Below are 17,457 nucleotides of genomic sequence, written 5' to 3'. Positions count from 1 at the left end.
CACAATGCAGTAGGGTGGACTCTGTGCAGACACTGCTTCAGCAGGAGGTGACAGGGTCCATGTACACACTACATCCCCCACAATGCAGCAGGGTGGACTCTGTGCAGACACTGCTCCAGCAGGGGGTGACAGGGTCCATGTACACACTACATCCCCCACAATGCAGCAGGGTGGACTCTGTGCAGACACTGCTCCAGCAGGGGGTGACAGTGTCCGTGTACACACTAGATCCCCACAATGCAGTAGGGTGGACTCTGCAGACACTGCTCCAGCAGGGGGTGACAGGGTCCATGTACACACTACATCCCCACAATGCAGCAGGGTGGACTCTGTGCACACACTGCTCCAGCAGGGGGTGACAGGGTCCATGTACACACTACATCCCCCACAATGCAGTAGGGTGGACTCTGTGCAGACACTGCTCCAGCAGGGGGTGACAGGGTTCATGTACACACTACATCCCCCACAATGCAGTAGGGTGGACTCTGTGCAGACACTGCTCCAGCAGGGGGTGACAGGGTTCATGTACACACTACATCCCCACAATGCAGCAGGGTGGACTCTGTGCAGACACTGCTCCAGCAGGGGGTGACAGGGTCCATGTACACACTACATCCCCACAATGCAGCAGGGTGTTCTCTGTGCAGACATTGCTCCAGCAGGGGGTGTCACATGTTGCCGTCACACCGGGGTGGGTGATATAACCGGACAGTCGCCCCGTGTGACCCCGGCGTCCCATAAGGATCCGGTTAATAAGTAGACGGGTGAACTTTGACCTCTGCGGTGGCCGAGTGCCCGGATACAGCCACAGCATGCGCTGATCCCCGGCAGTGAGAGGGTTACACCGGGGAAGTGCAGGTCACATGACTCCCAGGACTCAGAGGAGGGGGGATTCTGGGTAGAAGTTTCCGCTGAGTTCACCGTACACAGCACAAGACCCCGCAACATGGAGAGCAAGTAAGAGCCTGAGCTGCTGCAGCGCCTCACTGCCCCTCCCCCGCTCCAGCCCAGGCTCAGGGACCCTCCTTCCTGGGGACACACTGCACTGGCCCGTTAATGATTTTGGGGGGTTTCTTCTGCAGCTCAGGTATGAACAGTGACACCTGGTGGTCGTATAATGTCACTGCATGTAATAGAAAACGGCTCCCCCTGCTGATCCCCAGGAGGCAGAGCTGCAGTGTAAAGCATGGAGCCTCCGACCAGAGTCACTGATCATAGCTGTGTCCTAGAGGAGCAGAGCTGCAGTGTAAAGCATGGGGGCGAGAAGCAGCTGGGGCCTGTGAGGAGACAGGAGGGTTTCTAACTACCACAGACAATAGCAGAGCTGCAGTGTAAAGCATGGGGGAGAGAAGCAGCTGGGGCCTGTGCGGAGACAGGAGGGTTTCTAACTACCACAGACAATAGCAGAGCTGCAGTGTAAAGCATGGGGGAGAGAAGCAGCTGGGGCCTGTGCGGAGACAGGAGGGTTTCTGACTACCACAGACAATAGAAGAGCTGCAGTGTAAAGCATGGTGGAGAGAAGCAGCTGGGGCCTGTGCGGAGACAGGAGGGTTTGTGACTACCACAGACAATAGCAGAGCTGCAGTGTAAAGCATGGGGGAGAGAAGCAGCTGGGGCCTGTGCGGAGACAGGAGGGTTTGTGACTACCACAGACAATAGCAGAGCTGCAGTGTAAAGCATGGTGGAGAGAAGCAGCTGGGGCCTGTGCGGAGACAGGAGGGTTTGTGACTACCACAGACAATAGCAGAGCTGCAGTGTAAAGCATGGTGGAGAGAAGCAGCGGGGGCCTGTGAGGAAACCAGAGGGTTTGTGATTACCGCAGACAATAGCAGAGCTGCAGTGTAAAGCATGGGGGAGAGAAGCAGCTGGGGCCTGTGCGGAGACAGGAGGGTTTGTGACTACCACAGACAATAGCAGAGCTGCAGTGTAAAGCATGGTGGAGAGAAGCAGCGGGGGCCTGTGAGGAAACCAGAGGGTTTGTGATTACCGCAGACAATAGCAGAGCTGCAGTGTAAAGCATGGGGGAGAGAAGCATCTGGGGCCTGTGCGGAGACAGGAGGGTTTGTGACTACCACAGACAATAGCAGAGCTGCAGTGTAAAGCATGGTGGAGAGAAGCAGCTGGGGCCTGTGAGGAGACAGGAGGGTTTGTGACTACCACAGACAATAGCAGAGCTGCAGTGTAAAGCATGGTGGAGAGAAGCAGCTGGGGCCTGTGCGGAGACAGGAGGGTTTGTGACTACCGCAGACAATAGTAGAGCTGCAGTGTAAAGCATGGAGGAGAGAAGCAGCTGGGGCCTGTGCGGAGACAGGAGGGTTTCTGACTACCACAGACAATAGCAGGACTGCCGAGACCCACCAACCGGTTCCCCCTCCCCACCGCGCAATGAATGAGACCACACATGGAATATCTTTCTTTTGTACTTTATTGAAGGTATCCACGTAACACCATTCAATGTTGATATAAAAGGGGGTTGCTTGTTATTTTGGCCACAGCTTTAACCACAGGCACAAATCCGCCTTAAACCTGAGGGAGGAGGCCCGATGCCTACGGCCGTCCGTGGCAGGTTGGCTCTCACCAAATCCCTCTTCCACCGGCCACGGAGTGGCGAAGGCCCAAGCCTGAGCTGCGACCCCCACACAGGGCCCTTATGGCCCGCTCAACCCCGTCCTTACTGTCCGACAGGAAATTGTCTAGGCCTATATCATTAAGGCTACAACCATCCTCTAGCACCAAACGGCTGACCTCTGATTCCAGCATCTCGTGTCCAGGCACTATCCCTCTTCCTGACGCTATAAATTTGGCGATCTGCATATTAACGTGTTGCCTTGACCTTTCCACAGCTGCTATGTTCCTTGCCCCTGTACAACTCAATCTCGGTAATATACTGGACCATACCCCCACTACGTTGCTAAAGAAGCTGCTGAACTTATCTAGGAAAGAAGCTGCTGAACTTATCTAGGACCGCTTGCATGACCGCAAGCAGATCCTGGATCCTCACATTTACCAGGTCATTTCCACCCGTGAATGACCAGCACTACTAGGCCAGTGGCTACTCTGGATATGCTCACTACCATGGGCAGGACCTGGGTCCAGGCCAGGCCCCGAACTCTTCTCCAGTGAAACTTGAGGTCACAAACTCCCAGCACGCTTCCACCCGGTCTCGACTCAGTCCGCCGTGCTGCCCAGAATATGTGTGAGTGACCTAGGATCCAGATGCTAGGTCTCGACAGATCTAAAAGAAAAACGGTTACCTCTCTTGTATGCAAAACATTTTCCATCATCGTGTCAGCAAACATCATTGTATTAATGTTTCTTTAGGTTTGAAGGTGTTTAGATAACCGAAATGATATACATATATTTATTTAACAATTTATTTTATTTTTTTTTTTTTTTTTTTGTGTAATATATAAACGTGCCAAACAGTGGACAACTGGTGGCAGGGAACTACAGGACTGCACGGATAGGTATGAAGCTGGCCCTTGCTGCCTCGGTTGTCGTGTCGATGCGGAAGGAGTGCATGCCATAATCTCCTGGTTGTAGGTCCAGGTAGGAAATAGACATTTTAAGCAATGCCGAAAGTTGTGTCGCCGTGAGCGGGATCACTCTGCGTGCTCCAAGAAGAATTTGTTGGGAACCCAAGACTCTAAGTGTCGCTGCAAGGTAAGGATGGGACATAGGATACCTGAAAACGGGAAAATAGGGAACCAAACTCCTCTACCGAGCTGATCTGTTTTGGAGCGCCTTATGTGAACCCGTACTCCACCATTGCAAACTATAACATTGTCGCGTAACAGACCACCGGTGCAACCTAGGGACCTGCTGACTAATTCACTGACCGTCAAGGCTCCGAAGAATGCTAGCGAGAAGGCGGCCGAGAACAAGAGGACCTCGCTGTCATTGGTGCAAACGTCACCTAGCTGGTTTATTATGCCGGAAAGGATGGCGAATGAATTGGCCTTCCTGTTCTCCGTGCACCAGCGCTTCCAGCCTTTAACGGCCTGTTTGAACAGAAAGGCCTTGGTGCCATTGGTCCATCCACGAACCTGAAAGTGAGAGGCTATTCCTGCAACCCGCTACTACGCTACTGTGCCCGGCAAGCCACTGGTATGCAGATGCGATATGTCTCGAGCAACGGAATTGCTAAGAAAAACCGCGGACACCTGGCTAGGCAGCGGTTGAACTATATTGAAATCATTCGTCCCAAGCCTTACCATACAAATGCCACGTTGATGGGATGCCTTAACCAGCGGAATCAACTGTCCACGGGGCCGTCCAGAGGGACTGTGGACACTTTTGGCCATTGTTGTCAGATTCTGGGTGCAATGCTCGAAACTTCTGAAAATCAAATGCAATAAGGCATCAGCGATAGTATTATCAATCCCCGGTATGTGGATGGCCTTGACCCAGATATTATGTTCAAGGCACTTAAGAACTAAGTATCGTAGCAAGCTGATCACCGGTGGTGAGGAAGATGCGAGGTGGTTAACGGCGTGGACGACACTTATGTAGTCAGTCCTGAAGCGGGTCCGATTGTTCGCCAACTTTTCTGCCCAAAGACTTGTAGCTACTATTATAGGGAACAGCTCGAGTAAAGTTGTTTTTTTTTTGTTTTTTTTTTTTTTGTTTTTTTTTTTTTTTGTCCACCCAGACAGGTGCCATGTGTTGGGCCAGCGATTAGCATACCAATTGGGACCAAGGTAAACGCCGAATCCGGTGGACCCGGCAGCATCTGAAAATAGATATATCAGCGCTGGAAACTTCCTGTTCCTGGAAACATGAACGCCCATTGTAAGTAGCTATGAAGGACCTCCATACACCGAGCTCCTCACGTAGAGCGCTGGTGATGCAAATCCTTTGATGGGAGGCAGTTATGCTCCTAGTGGCCAGGCAGAGCCTCAGGGAAAAGCCCCTTCCCATGGACATGACTCTAAAGGCGAAGGCGAGCAAGCCTAATAGAGATTGCATTTGCGCCAGGGTTACCTTACGAACCGCGCAGAACCCGTCAATGAGCGATGTGGTTTTTTTTTTTTTTTTTTTAACCTTTTCGAGTGGTAGCCGAAACATCGTGATAATTGAGTCTATTTCGATTCTCAATGAAAAGGCAGGTCACATGGCCAACTGTTTTTTCGGCCAACAGCGGAAACCCAAACTTGTCCGCTATGACCTGGACAGATTTTAACGCGCTTGAGCATGCTTTAGAGTTGGTGTGGGAAAATGGACAAGAAATCATCCAAATAATGGGTGACCAATTTATTCTTTGCTACGTCCTTAACCACCCATTCCAGGAAAGAGCTGAAGAGCTCGAAGTGTGAGCAGGATATGGAGCAACCCATGGTAATTCACATGTGGTACAGAATTTTTTGTTGAAATAGCACCCTAGCAGGTGGGACAATCGGGGTGCACTAGTAGCGGGCGAAAGGCAGATGCTATGTCCGATTTTGCCATTAGTGCTCCTTACCCTGCTTTTCGCACCAGTGCGACCGCTTTGTCAAAAATGCGTAGGAAACTGCTGAGTCCTCTGTGGGGATGCCGTCATTGACTGACCGCCCAGCCGGGAAGGACAAGTAGTGTATGAGGCGAAATTCACCCTTTTCTTTCTTAGGCACTATCCCTAGGGGTGAAACGCAAGGGTTTAAGAATGGTAAATCTATAAATGGGCCTGCTAGTCGGCCTAACGCCACTTCCTTCAGTAGTTTGTTCCCCAGGACCTGTGGGAGGTCCCGGGCCGATTTGCGGTTGGGGGCGAAGGTTAGTTCTGAGGAGAACATAAAGGGGGATAAAGAAACCGTGGTTGAAACCGTCCCTAATAGCGTTGGCCGCAGCCTTATTGGGGTAACGTTCTAGCAATGGCTCCACCGCGTGCACGTTCACTGGAGTCTTTGGGACTTGGTGGTGCATTTTTAGTGTGATGCCAGTCTGGTTGCTTATCGCATTTGGAGGAGGTGTGATTGCCTCCGCACGATGAGCATTCGCGCTTGTATTTGCGGAGTCCTTGAAACCTGCGATGGCCTTCATTGAAAAGCCAACAGCGACCTAGTCTGCGGACATTTGCAGCTCCAGCGTGGTGAGAGGAAAAGTTTGGTGGGCCTGGAAACGACTGGTGGGACTTTTGCGCCATCATAAGCCACGAATCGGTGGCCTTAACTTCCCAACGGTTGGAATGCCAAGCATCTTCTAAATTCTTCGTCGTACTTCCACCAATGAGAACCGACATGGGTTTTATAGGAGTTGAAAATGGTATTGCAGTATTTTGCGAATTGACTCTCTTTTCTTTGTTGACTGTGTTTTGCTCCACTGATATTAGGGAACAGATATCGACGTATTTGTTTGCGCAAATTTTTATTTATATATTTTTTTTTTTTTTTTTTTTAACTGTATCTGGTGTTAGGTGAGTTCCCAGCTGTGATACACATCAGTAGAACACGTCCCTGTGTAAGTCGGGCACTGCTGCGTTACATCCTGATGTTGTACAAACGCGGGGTTAACCAGAGCTACTCCTGATGGTGTTAACAAGATCGCCCAATAAAAGTGGCATACGTTTTGCGCCATTTTCCGAAACCCGCAGCGTTCTCATTTTGGGATCTATGGCGCAATGACTGCTTATTTTGCGTCTCGAGTTTACATTTTTTAATGGTACCATTTTGCGCAGATGCTACTTTTGATCGCCTGTTATTGGATGTTACGCAAAACATGCGGTGACCAAAAGCGTAATTTTGGGTTTTTTTTTTTTTTTTTTTTTTTGCTGCTACGAAATTTAACAATCAGATTAGGGACTCTAGATTGTGAGTTCCAATGGGGACAGCGTCGCCAATGCATAGAAAGCACCGTGGACAGCGCTACCCAAGTGAATAAAATTATTAGCATTATTATTCTTTAATTGATTTTATATTTTGATAGATCAAGCTTTTCTGAACGTGGCGATACCAAATATGTGTATATATGTATACATATTTTTTTTTTTTTTTTAATTATTTTATTTATTTATTTTTATTTTATTATTTTTATTTTATTTATTTATTTATTTATTTTTTTTTTAAACTTGTCCCTTTAGGGGGATGTATGGATCAACAATTCGATCGCTCTGCACTATCTGCAGATCTCAGCTACACAGCTGAGATCTGCAGATACGCTGCTTTACCCTCAATGCTGGAAGTATGCCGGCACTGAGAGCAAGTGACTGAAGGTAGCTACAGCGTCATCACATGACCCTGTGCTACCATGGCAACCAACGAAAGTCATGTGATCACGCACGTGACTTTCGGTGGGGGCGGTGGTAAGTGATAGTAATGCCCGCTCATATACATCTCGCTGCCAGACTTTGGCAGCGAGATGTAACGGGTTACAAGTTGCAGGTGGAAGCGATTCCACCCGTAACTTGTAGTCACACATGTCAGCTGTTAACAACAGCTGATATGTGCGCCGAACGCCGCATACTCTTGTTTTTCCGGATCCTGACGTCATTTCCGGTCCGGGACCCGAAACCGGAAGTGACGAGTTATCATGTGATCGCCGCATCACAGGAAGTGACGCGGCGAACATGGATAGCAGGATGTGACGCGACCTCCGTATGCCACAGAGAGTCACACGGGGCCGCGTCATCCCGGCGGGGGAGGTGCGCGAGGTGGCCATGGCGACCGGCGTGATGTAGGGAGGGGGGAATCAGGGGCTAGGGCCGGGAGCAGGAGGTGAAAGCGGACCGGACCTTCTGGACCGGGCCGCCCTGCGCCTGGAATCAGACGCTGCGGTGGACGGGAGGGTCTGGAAGACCTGCGCCCACCGCTGCTGGGAACCGGCAGGAGGGAGCTGGTGCCCACAAGGGAGGCAAGCCATTCGGCTCCCTCCCGTCCGCTCCTTTCTCTTACCGCTGCTTCCAGGGGGTCCATCGGCGATGCTCACCCTGAGGGCAGATTGTGGTAAGAGGAAGGAGGGACTCCGGAGGCTGCTTATATGCCCTGGAGGAGGTCCCAGCAGGGAAGGGGGGTCAGCGGGGGGCATTGCACAATGGGAAGGAGGGAGAGGTGACCATGGGGGACGTAACGAGGGGCTCAGCAGTCAGGGGCAGCGGCATCGGCCGCAGTGCCCTGCAAGCTGCAGTGTAAAGCATGGAGGAGAGAAGCAGCTGGGGCCTGTGAGGAGACCGGAGGGTTTCTATCACAGACAATAGCAGAGCTGCAGTGTAAAGCATGGGGGAGAGAAGCAGCTGGAGCCTGTGCGGAGACAGGAGGGTTTCTATCACAGACAATAGCAGAGCTGCAGTGTAAAGCATGGAGGAGAGAAGCAGCTGGGGCCTGTGCGGAGACAGGAGGGTTTCTATCACAGACAATAGCAGAGCTGCAGTGTAAAGCATGAAGGAGAGAAGCAGCTGGGGCCTGTGCGGAGACAGGAGGGTTTCTGACTACCACAGACAATAGCAGAGCTGCAGTGTAAAGCATGAAGGAGAGAAGCAGCTGGGGCCTGTGCGGAGACAGGAGGGTTTCTGACTACCACAGACAATAGCAGAGCTGCAGTGTAAAGCATGGGGGAGAGAAGCAGCTGGGGCCTGTGCGGAGACAGGAGGGTTTCTGACTACCACAGACAATAGCAGAGCTGCAGTGTAAAGCATGGTGGAGAGAAGCAGCTGGGGCCTGTGAGGAGACAGGAGGGTTTCTGACTACCACAGACAATAGCAGAGCTGCAGTGTAAAGCATGGGGGAGAGAAGCAGCGGGGGCCTGTGCGGAGACAGGAGGGTTTCTGACTACCACAGACAATAGCAGAGCTGCAGTGTAAAGCATGGGGGAGAGAAGCAGCTGGGGCCTGTGCGGAGACTGGAGGGTTTCTGACTACCACAGACAATAGCAGAGCTGCAGTGTAAAGCATGGGGGAGAGAAGCAGCTGGGGCCTGTGCGGAGACTGGAGGGTTTGTGACTACCACAGACAATAGCAGAGCTGCAGTGTAAAGCATGGTGGAGAGAAGCAGCTGGGGCCTGTGCGGAGACAGGAGGGTTTCTGACTACCACAGACAATAGCAGAGCTGCAGTGTAAAGCATGGAGGAGAGAAGCAGCTGGGGCCTGTGAGGAGACAGGAGGGTTTCTATCACAGACAATAGCAGAGCTGCAGTGTAAAGCATGGGGGAGAGAAGCAGCTGGAGCCTGTGCGGAGACAGGAGGGTTTCTGACTACCACAGACAATAGCAGAGCTGCAGTGTAAAGCATGGGGGAGTGAAGCAGCTGGGGTCTGTGCGGAGACAGGAGGGTTTGTGACTATCACAGACAATAGCAGAGCTGCAGTGTAAAGCATGGAGGAGAGAAGCAGCTGTGGCCTGTGCGGAGACAGGAGGGTTTCTGACTACCACAGACAATAGCAGAGCTGCAGTGTAAAGCATGGTGGAGAGAAGCAGCTAGGGCCTGTGAGGAGACCGGAGGGTTTGTGACTACCGCAGACAATAGCAGAGCTGCAGTGTAAAGCATGGGGGAGAGAAGCAGCTGGGGCCTGTGCGGAGACAGGAGGGTTTCTGACTACCACAGACAATAGCAGAGCTGCAGTGTAAAGCATGGTGGAGAGAAGCAGCTGGGGCCTGTGAGGAGACAGGAGGGTTTCTGACTACCACAGACAATAGCAGAGCTGCAGTGTAAAGCATGGGGGAGAGAAGCAGCGGGGGCCTGTGCGGAGACAGGAGGGTTTCTGACTACCACAGACAATAGCAGAGCTGCAGTGTAAAGCATGGTGGAGAGAAGCAGCTGGGGCCTGTGAGGAGACAGGAGGGTTTCTGACTACCACAGACAATAGCAGAGCTGCAGTGTAAAGCATGGTGGAGAGAAGCAGCTGGAGCCTGTGAGGAGACAGGAGGGTTTCTGACTACCACAGACAATAGCAGAGCTGCAGTGTAAAGCATGGGGGAGAGAAGCAGCTGGGGCCTGTGCGGAGACAGGAGGGTTTCTGACTACCGCAGACAATAGCAGAGCTGCAGTGTAAAGCATGGGGGAGAGAAGCAGCTGGGGCCTGTGCGGAGACAGGAGGGTTTCTGACTACCACAGACAATAGCAGAGCTGCAGTGTAAAGCATGGGGGAGAGAAGCAGCTGGGGCCTGTGCGGAGACTGGAGGGTTTGTGACTACCACAGACAATAGCAGAGCTGCAGTGTAAAGCATGGGGGAGAGAAGCAGCTGGGGCCTGTGAGGAGACCGGAGGGTTTCTGACTACCACAGACAATAGCAGAGCTGCAGTGTAAAGCATGGTGGAGAGAAGCAGCTAGGGCCTGTGAGGAGACCGGAGGGTTTGTGACTACCGCAGACAATAGCAGAGCTGCAGTGTAAAGCATGGGGGAGAGAAGCAGCTGGGGCCTGTGCGGAGACAGGAGGGTTTCTGACTACCACAGATAATAGCAGAGCTGCAGTGTAAAGCATGGGGGAGAGAAGCAGCTGGGGCCTGTGAGGAGACAGGAGGGTTTCTGATTACCACAGATAATAGCAGAGCTGCAGTGTAAAGCATGGGGGAGAGAAGCAGCTGGGGCCTGTGCGGAGACAGGAGGGTTTCTGACTACCACAGACAATAGCAGAGCTGCAGTGTAAAGCATGGGGGAGAGAAGCAGCTGGGGCCTGTGCGGAGACAGGAGGGTTTCTGACTACCACAGACAATAGCAGAGCTGCAGTGTAAAGCATGGGGGAGAGAAGCAGCTGGGGCCTGTGCGGAGACAGGAGGGTTTCTATCACAGACATAGCAGAGCTGCAGTGTAAAGCATGGTGGAGAGAAGCAGCTGGGGCCTGTGCGGAGACAGGAGGGTTTGTGACTACCGCAGACAATAGCAGAGCTGCAGTGTAAAGCATGGAGGAGAGAAGCAGCTGGGGCCTGTGCGGAGACAGGAGGGTTTTCTGACTACCACAGACAATAGCAGAGCTGCAGTGTAAAGCATGGTGGAGAGAAGCAGCTGGAGCCTGTGCGGAGACAGGAGGGTTTTCTGACTACCACAGACAATAGCAGAGCTGCAGTGTAAAGCATGGTGGAGAGAAGCAGCTGGAGCCTGTGCGGAGACAGGAGGGTTTTCTGACTACCACAGACAATAGCAGAGCTGCAGTGTAAAGCATGGGGGAGAGAAGCAGCTGGGGCCTGTGCGGAGACAGGAGGGTTTCTGACTACCACAGACAATAGCAGAGCTGCAGTGTAAAGCATGGAGGAGAGAAGCAGCTGGGGCCTGTGCGGAGACAGGAGGGTTTCTCACTACTGCAGACAATAGCAGAGCTGCAGTGTAAAGCATGGTGGAGAGAAGCAGCTGGGGCCTGTGCGGAGACTGGAGGGTTTTCTGACTACCACAGACAATAGCAGAGCTGCAGTGTAAAGCATGGGGGAGAGAAGCAGCTGGGGCCTGTGCGGAGACTGGAGGGTTTTCTGACTAGCAGAGCTGCAGTGTAAAGCATGGTGGTGCGTGTGTAACGTGTGCTGCATCGTCCCAGGCCGGCGTCTCGGGAGCTGCAGTGTAAAGCATGGTGGTGCGTGTGTAACGTGTGCTGCATCGTCCCAGGCCGGTGTCTCGGGAGCTGCAGTGTAAAGCATGGTGGCGTGTGTATAACATGCTGCTCATTGTCCAGGCCGGCGTCTCGGGAGCTGTACGCGGCGGCCATGCTGCTGAGCGGAGCGGGGGACGCTCTGGGCTACAGGAACCAGCTGTGGGAGTATTGTAAGTCCGGGCCCCAGATCCACGCGGAGCTGCAGGCGCTGGGAGGACTGGAGAGGATCGTGACCGCGCTCCCGGACTGGCCGGTCAGTGACGACACCGTGCTCCACCTGGCCACGGGCGAGAGCCTGGCATCAGGTGGGTGGTCTGTAGTGTGGCGGACCAACCAATCAAATCTTTCCCTGACGTCCCCCGTTCTCTGGCCGCAGGGAAGGTGAGTGACGAGCTGTACCACGACCTGGCCGCGAGATACGTGTCCGCCATGACAGATATGGAGGGGCGCAAGCCCGGACCCACGAGCATTCTGGGTAAGAGGGTTGTTCTCAGTTTTATACTCCAGAGCTGTATTCATAATTCTGCTCCGCAGTGTTCTCCTGCAGAGGTGCATTGTGGGAGATGTGGTGTTTGCAGCAGAGCTGATCACGCTCCGGGGCCGCAGCGCTGGACCAACACTACGTCTCCCACAGCGCAGAAGGGACGCAGCAATGATGGACGCTCCTCTCATTTTAGGAACCTCCCAGTTGCGCCCGGGGGAACCTGGCGGCTACAAGATCCCCTTTAACCCCACGGCGACTGGATGTGGAGCGGCCATGAGATCCATGTGTATAGGTCTGAGGTGAGGAGGTGCGGGGGTCCCCTGTGAACCCCACCGCAGTCTGCCTGATATATGGGGGTCTCTCCGCAGGTTCCCGCATCCGTCTGAGCTGTCGCTTCTGGTCGCTGTCAGCGTGGAGAGCGGGAAGATGACGCACAACCACCCGACAGGTCAGTGATTTCAGCTCTGGGGTGACGACTGCTGCGGTGATGGCCATGCTGGGTGATTTCAGCTCTGGGGTGACTGCTGCGGTGGCGGCCATGCTGGGTGATTTCAGATCCGGGGTGATGACTGCTGCGGTGGCGGCCATGCTGGGTGATTTCAGCTCTGGGGTTATGACCGCTGCAGTGGCGGCCATGCAGGGTGATTTCAGCTCCAGGGTGACGACCACTGTGGTGATGGCCATGCTGGGTGATTTCAGCTCCTAGGTGACGACCGCTGCGGTGGTGGCTATGCTGTGATTTCAGCTCCGGGGTGATGACTGCTGCGGTGGCGGTCATGCTGGGTGATTTCAGCTCTGGGGTGACGACCACTGCGGTGATGGCCATGCTGGGTGATTTCAGCTCCGGGGTGATGACCGCTGTGGTGGCGGCCATGCTGTGTGATTTCAGCTCTGGGGTGACGACTGCTGCGGTGGCGGCCATGCTGGGTGATTTCAGCTCTGGGGTGATGACCGCTGCGGTGGTGGCCATGCTGGATGATTTCAGCTCTGGGGTGATGACCGCTGCGGTGGTGGCCATGCTGGGTGATTTCAGCTCTGGGGTGATGACCGCTGCGATGGCGGCCATGCTGGGTGTTTTCAGCTCTGGGGTGATGACCGCTGCGGTGGCGGCCATGCTGGGTGATTTCAGCTCTGGGGTGATGACCGCTGCGATGGCGGCCATGCTGGGTGTTTTCAGCTCTGGGGTGATGACCGCTGCGGTGGCGGCCATGCTGGGTGATTTCAGCTCTGGGGTGATGACCGCTGCGGTGGCGGTCATGCACAGTGATTTCAGCTCCGGGGTGAGGACTGCTGTGGTGGCGGCCATGCTGGGTGTTTTCAGCTCTGGGGTGATGACCGCTGCGGTGGCGGTCATGCACAGTGATTTCAGCTCTGGGGTGATGACCGCTGCGGTGACGGCCATGCTGGGTGATTTCAGCTCTGGGGTGATGACCGCTGCGGTGGTGGCCATGCTGGCTGTGACTGTCTGCTCTCTCTCCAGGGTACCTCGGCTCTCTGGCCTCCGCGCTCTTCACGTCCCTGTCAGTACAGAGGGTCCCCCTAGAACAATGGGGCTCCCGCCTGCTGGAGACGCTCCCCCTGGCCCTGGAGTACGTGCACTCAACGGACGCCGACGCGGAGCGGCACCTGGAGGTGTGGGATTATTTCCGCCAGTCCTGGGAGAGGTGAGAAGGAAGGGACTGAGCCCTTATTTCTAATTCACCCAGTTCTTAATGTTGCCTGCAGTGTAAAGTATGGGGGGTTTCCTGTGAAATACATTATAAAACATGGCGGGAGAATTAATAAGCAAAAATACTAAAGACGGGAGACGAGAAAAACCGAGATCCACAGAGACCAGTGCGGCTATGGCAACCAGAAGGAAAGCTGCCATGCTTTACACTGCAGGCGGCAGCTACAAATACAAACCAAAGTGACTCAGATTCATCATTTCTACGGTTGAAAGTCCATCGAGTTCCCCCCACAGCCTGACCGGTGTATCCAGAGGACGGCAAAGACCCCACGGGGCAGAGAGCGAGCGCCACAAGAGGGGAAAATCCTTCCAGACTCCACATACCGCAATCAGACGAGGTCCCAGGATCTACTGCACAGAACCACGAATATTAGATTTTCAAGAAATTAATCAACTATTACATTATGCGACAGAGAGTTCCATAGCCTCACTGCTCTTACAGTAAAGAATCCATAGCCTCGCTGCTCTTACAGTAAAGAATCCATAGCCTCACTGCCCTTACAGTAAAGAATCCATAGTCTCACTGCTCTTACAGTAAAGAATCCATAGTCTCACTGCCCTTACAGTAAAGAATCCATAGTCTCACTGCCCTTACAGTAAAGAATCCATAGTCTCACTGCCCTTACAGTAAAGAATCCATAGTCTCACTGCCCTTACAGTAAAGAATCCATAGTCTCACTGCCCTTACAGTAAAGAATCCATAGTCTCACTGCCCTTACAGTAAAGAATCCATAGTCTCACTGCCCTTACAGTAAAGAATCCATAGTCTCACTGCCCTTACAGTAAAAAATCCATAGTCTCACTGCCCTTACAGTAAAGAATCCATAGTCTCACTGCTCTTACAGTAAAGAATCCATAGTCTCACTGCCCTTACAGTAAAGAATCCATAGTCTCACTGCCCTTACAGTAAAGAATCCATAGTCTGACTGCCCTTACAGTAAAGAATCCATAGTCTGACTGCTCTTACAGTAAAGAATCCATAGTCTCACTGCTCTTACAGTAAAGAATCCATAGTCTCACTGCCCTTACAGTAAAGAATCCATAGTCTCACTGCCCTTACAGTAAAGAATCCATAGTCTGACTGCCCTTACAGTAAAGAATCCATAGTCTGACTGCCCTTACAGTAAAGAATCCATAGTCTGACTGCCCTTACAGTAAAGAATCCATAGTCTGACTGCCCTTACAGTAAAGAATCCATAGTCTGACTGCCCTTACAGTAAAGAATCCATAGTCTCACTGCCCTTACAGTAAAGAATCCATAGTCTCACTGCCCTTACAGTAAAGAATCCATAGCCTCACTGCCCTTACAGTAAAGAATCCATAGTCTCACTGCCCTTACAGTAAAGAATCCATAGTCTCACTGCCCTTACAGTAAAGAATCCATAGTCTCACTGCCCTTACAGTAAAGAATCCATAGTCTGACTGCCCTTACAGTAAAGAATCCATAGTCTCGCTGCTCTTAGAGTAAAGAATCCATAGTCTCGCTGCTCTTACAGTAAAGAATCCATAGTCTCGCTGCCCTTACAGTAAAGAATCCATAGTCTGGCTGCCCTTACAGTAAAGAATCCATAGTCTGGCTGCCCTTACAGTAAAGAATCCATAGTCTGGCTGCCCTTACAGTAAAGAATCCATAGTCTGGCTGCCCTTACAGTAAAGAATCCATAGTCTGGCTGCCCTTACAGTAAAGAATCCATAGTCTGACTGCCCTTACAGTAAAGAATCCATAGTCTCACTGCCCTTACAGTAAAGAATCCATAGTCTCACTGCCCTTACAGTAAAGAATCCATAGTCTGGCTGCCCTTACAGTAAAGAATCCATAGTCTGGCTGCCCTTACAGTAAAGAATCCATAGTCTGGCTGCCCTTACAGTAAAGAATCCATAGTCTCGCTGCCCTTACAGTAAAGAATCCATAGTCTGACTGCCCTTACAGTAAAGAATCCATAGTCTGACTGCCCTTACAGTAAATAATCTACATCTGTGATTATGATTAAACCTCCTTTGATGCTCCCTTTTGACCCTGTCGCAGGCCTAAATGTAAAAAGATCATTAGAGAGCGCTCCGTACTGTCTCCTCATATATTTGTACATTGTAGTAAGATCGCCCCTAAGTTTAATAATCCGTCTTCTGCAGCCCCCCCATTCCTTTAGAGCCTTGGTTGCTCTTCCCTGCACCCGCTCTATGTCCTTCTTTTACACCGGAGACCATATTTGTACACCGTATATAAGTGTGGTGACACCAGTGACTTGTATGGAGGAACACTATGTTCTTCTCATCAGCATCTCGGCCTCTTTTAATGCCTCCTATTATTTTATTAGCCTTGGCAGCAGCTGCCTGACGCTGGTCAGTAAAGTTGAGTTAGCCGTCCACCCAGTGCCAGTTTTACCCAGTGCATAGTTATACATTTTATTTCCTCTGCCGGAGAGCATGACCTCACATTTATCCACATTAAACTTCAATTGCCGTTTCTCAGCCCAAGCCTCCAGCCTAATAAATCTTTCTGTAATATTAAATTATCCTCCTCTGTATTAATTATCTTGCAGAGTGTAGTATAATCTGCAAATATTGCAATTCCACTTTTCATGCCCCCTACAAGGTCATTAGTATAAGCAAAAAAAAAAAAGAGGGCCCAATACTGACCCTGTGAAACTCCTCATAGAAGCTGATCAGATTAGTGACAGGACCGATCCCTCATAAACCCATATGTTGATACTGGGTCACGAGGTTCTTCTTCTTGAGATCCTCCAGGGTCGCATCTCGTAGGATTTTACCCACTTACCGGCCTACAATTTCGAGGCTCAGATTTTGCCCCCTTTTTGAATTTTGGGCTTACATTTGCTCTGTGCCGTCCTGCGGTTCAGTTCAGATTAATATTAATGGTCTGTCTATCACCGTACCTAGTTCCCACAGTGCTCGGGGGTCTCTGCCGTCCCGGGCGGGGGATTTGTCCTGTGATTTTTGGGGCGGTGCCGTACGTCCTGCTGAGCCCTGGTCACATCATAGGCTTTTCTTGTATAAATACAGACTTGATCAGGTATTTTATCACTGGTGTGAGGTTCTCCCTTTTTTCGCAGGTACCTGTCGGAGAGGGGTCTGCTGCAGGGGGCCGGGCCGGCGGTGTTCCCTTCTCCTTACGGTGCTGCGGAGAGGGATGTGGAGTACGGGCGGTGGAGTCTGGATGGCTGGCCGGGGCGCAGCGGTCACGACGCTCCGATGATCGCCTATGATGCTCTGCTGGGGGCCCGGGGCTCCTGGGAGGAGCTGTGCAGCAGGTCCATGTTTCATGGCGGTAGGTAGCGGTATTCTACTCCGGCCCGATTGGTACACGGTACGGTCTGGCTCTGCGCTTACACTGTCTGTCCTCACAGGTGACAGCGACTCCACCGGGGTGATTGCCGGATGCTGCTGGGGGGCCCAATACGGACTTACAGGGGTCCCAGAGGGAAACTACAGTCACCTGGAATACAGGGAAAGGATGGAGGCGGTGGGCCGCTCCCTGCACAAGCTGGCCTGGCCCGATCACTAACCCCGGGAGACACACCACCACCCTCAGAGGGGACCTCCTATACACACCATAGAATACGGCTCTAGGAGAGCATGCTGGGAGTTGTAGTCCGTTTAGTGCAATCACCTGCTTGTATGCTAATTTCATCATGTGACTTCTTAGGAACCAATAAAATCTGCAATGAATAAATTCATCCATTCTACGGAGATTTCCTCATCGCCACCTAGTGGCCACAACGAGAGCTGCGTGGATGACGGC

The 17,457-nt window shown here is 52.2% G+C and overlaps 1 protein-coding gene across 1 annotated transcript; it reads left to right on the top strand.

Moving 5' to 3' along the window:
* The first annotated feature begins 832 nt into the window (after window positions 1–832).
* LOC142245638 (ADP-ribosylhydrolase ARH1-like) lies at window positions 833–17,392 on the top strand. Its single transcript, XM_075318528.1, has 8 exons — window positions 833–957; window positions 11,566–11,789; window positions 11,861–11,959; window positions 12,162–12,267; window positions 12,337–12,416; window positions 13,449–13,632; window positions 16,769–16,983; window positions 17,063–17,392. The coding sequence occupies exons 1-8, from the start codon at window positions 947–949 to the stop codon at window positions 17,218–17,220; spliced, it is 1,077 nt and encodes a 358-aa protein (XP_075174643.1). The 5' UTR covers window positions 833–946; the 3' UTR covers window positions 17,221–17,392.
* The last annotated feature ends 65 nt before the right edge of the window (window positions 17,393–17,457 follow it).

This window comes from Anomaloglossus baeobatrachus, chromosome 7, assembly GCF_048569485.1.
Source record: "Anomaloglossus baeobatrachus isolate aAnoBae1 chromosome 7, aAnoBae1.hap1, whole genome shotgun sequence".
NCBI classification, from domain to species: Eukaryota; Metazoa; Chordata; class Amphibia; order Anura; family Aromobatidae; genus Anomaloglossus; species Anomaloglossus baeobatrachus.
The sequence above is the reverse complement of the archived record's forward strand: the minus strand, read 5'-3'. Positions and strand labels throughout refer to the sequence as shown.

What these genes read in the sequence shown, in the direction of transcription:
- LOC142245638 (XM_075318528.1), top strand. An exon ending in CGGACCCACGAGCATTCTGG is followed by an intron (nt 11,960 to 12,161) that starts GTAAGAGGGTTG and finishes CTCTCATTTTAG; the next exon opens with GAACCTCCCAGTTGCGCCCG. An exon ending in TTCCGCCAGTCCTGGGAGAG is followed by an intron (nt 13,633 to 16,768) that starts GTGAGAAGGAAG and finishes CTTTTTTCGCAG; the next exon opens with GTACCTGTCGGAGAGGGGTC.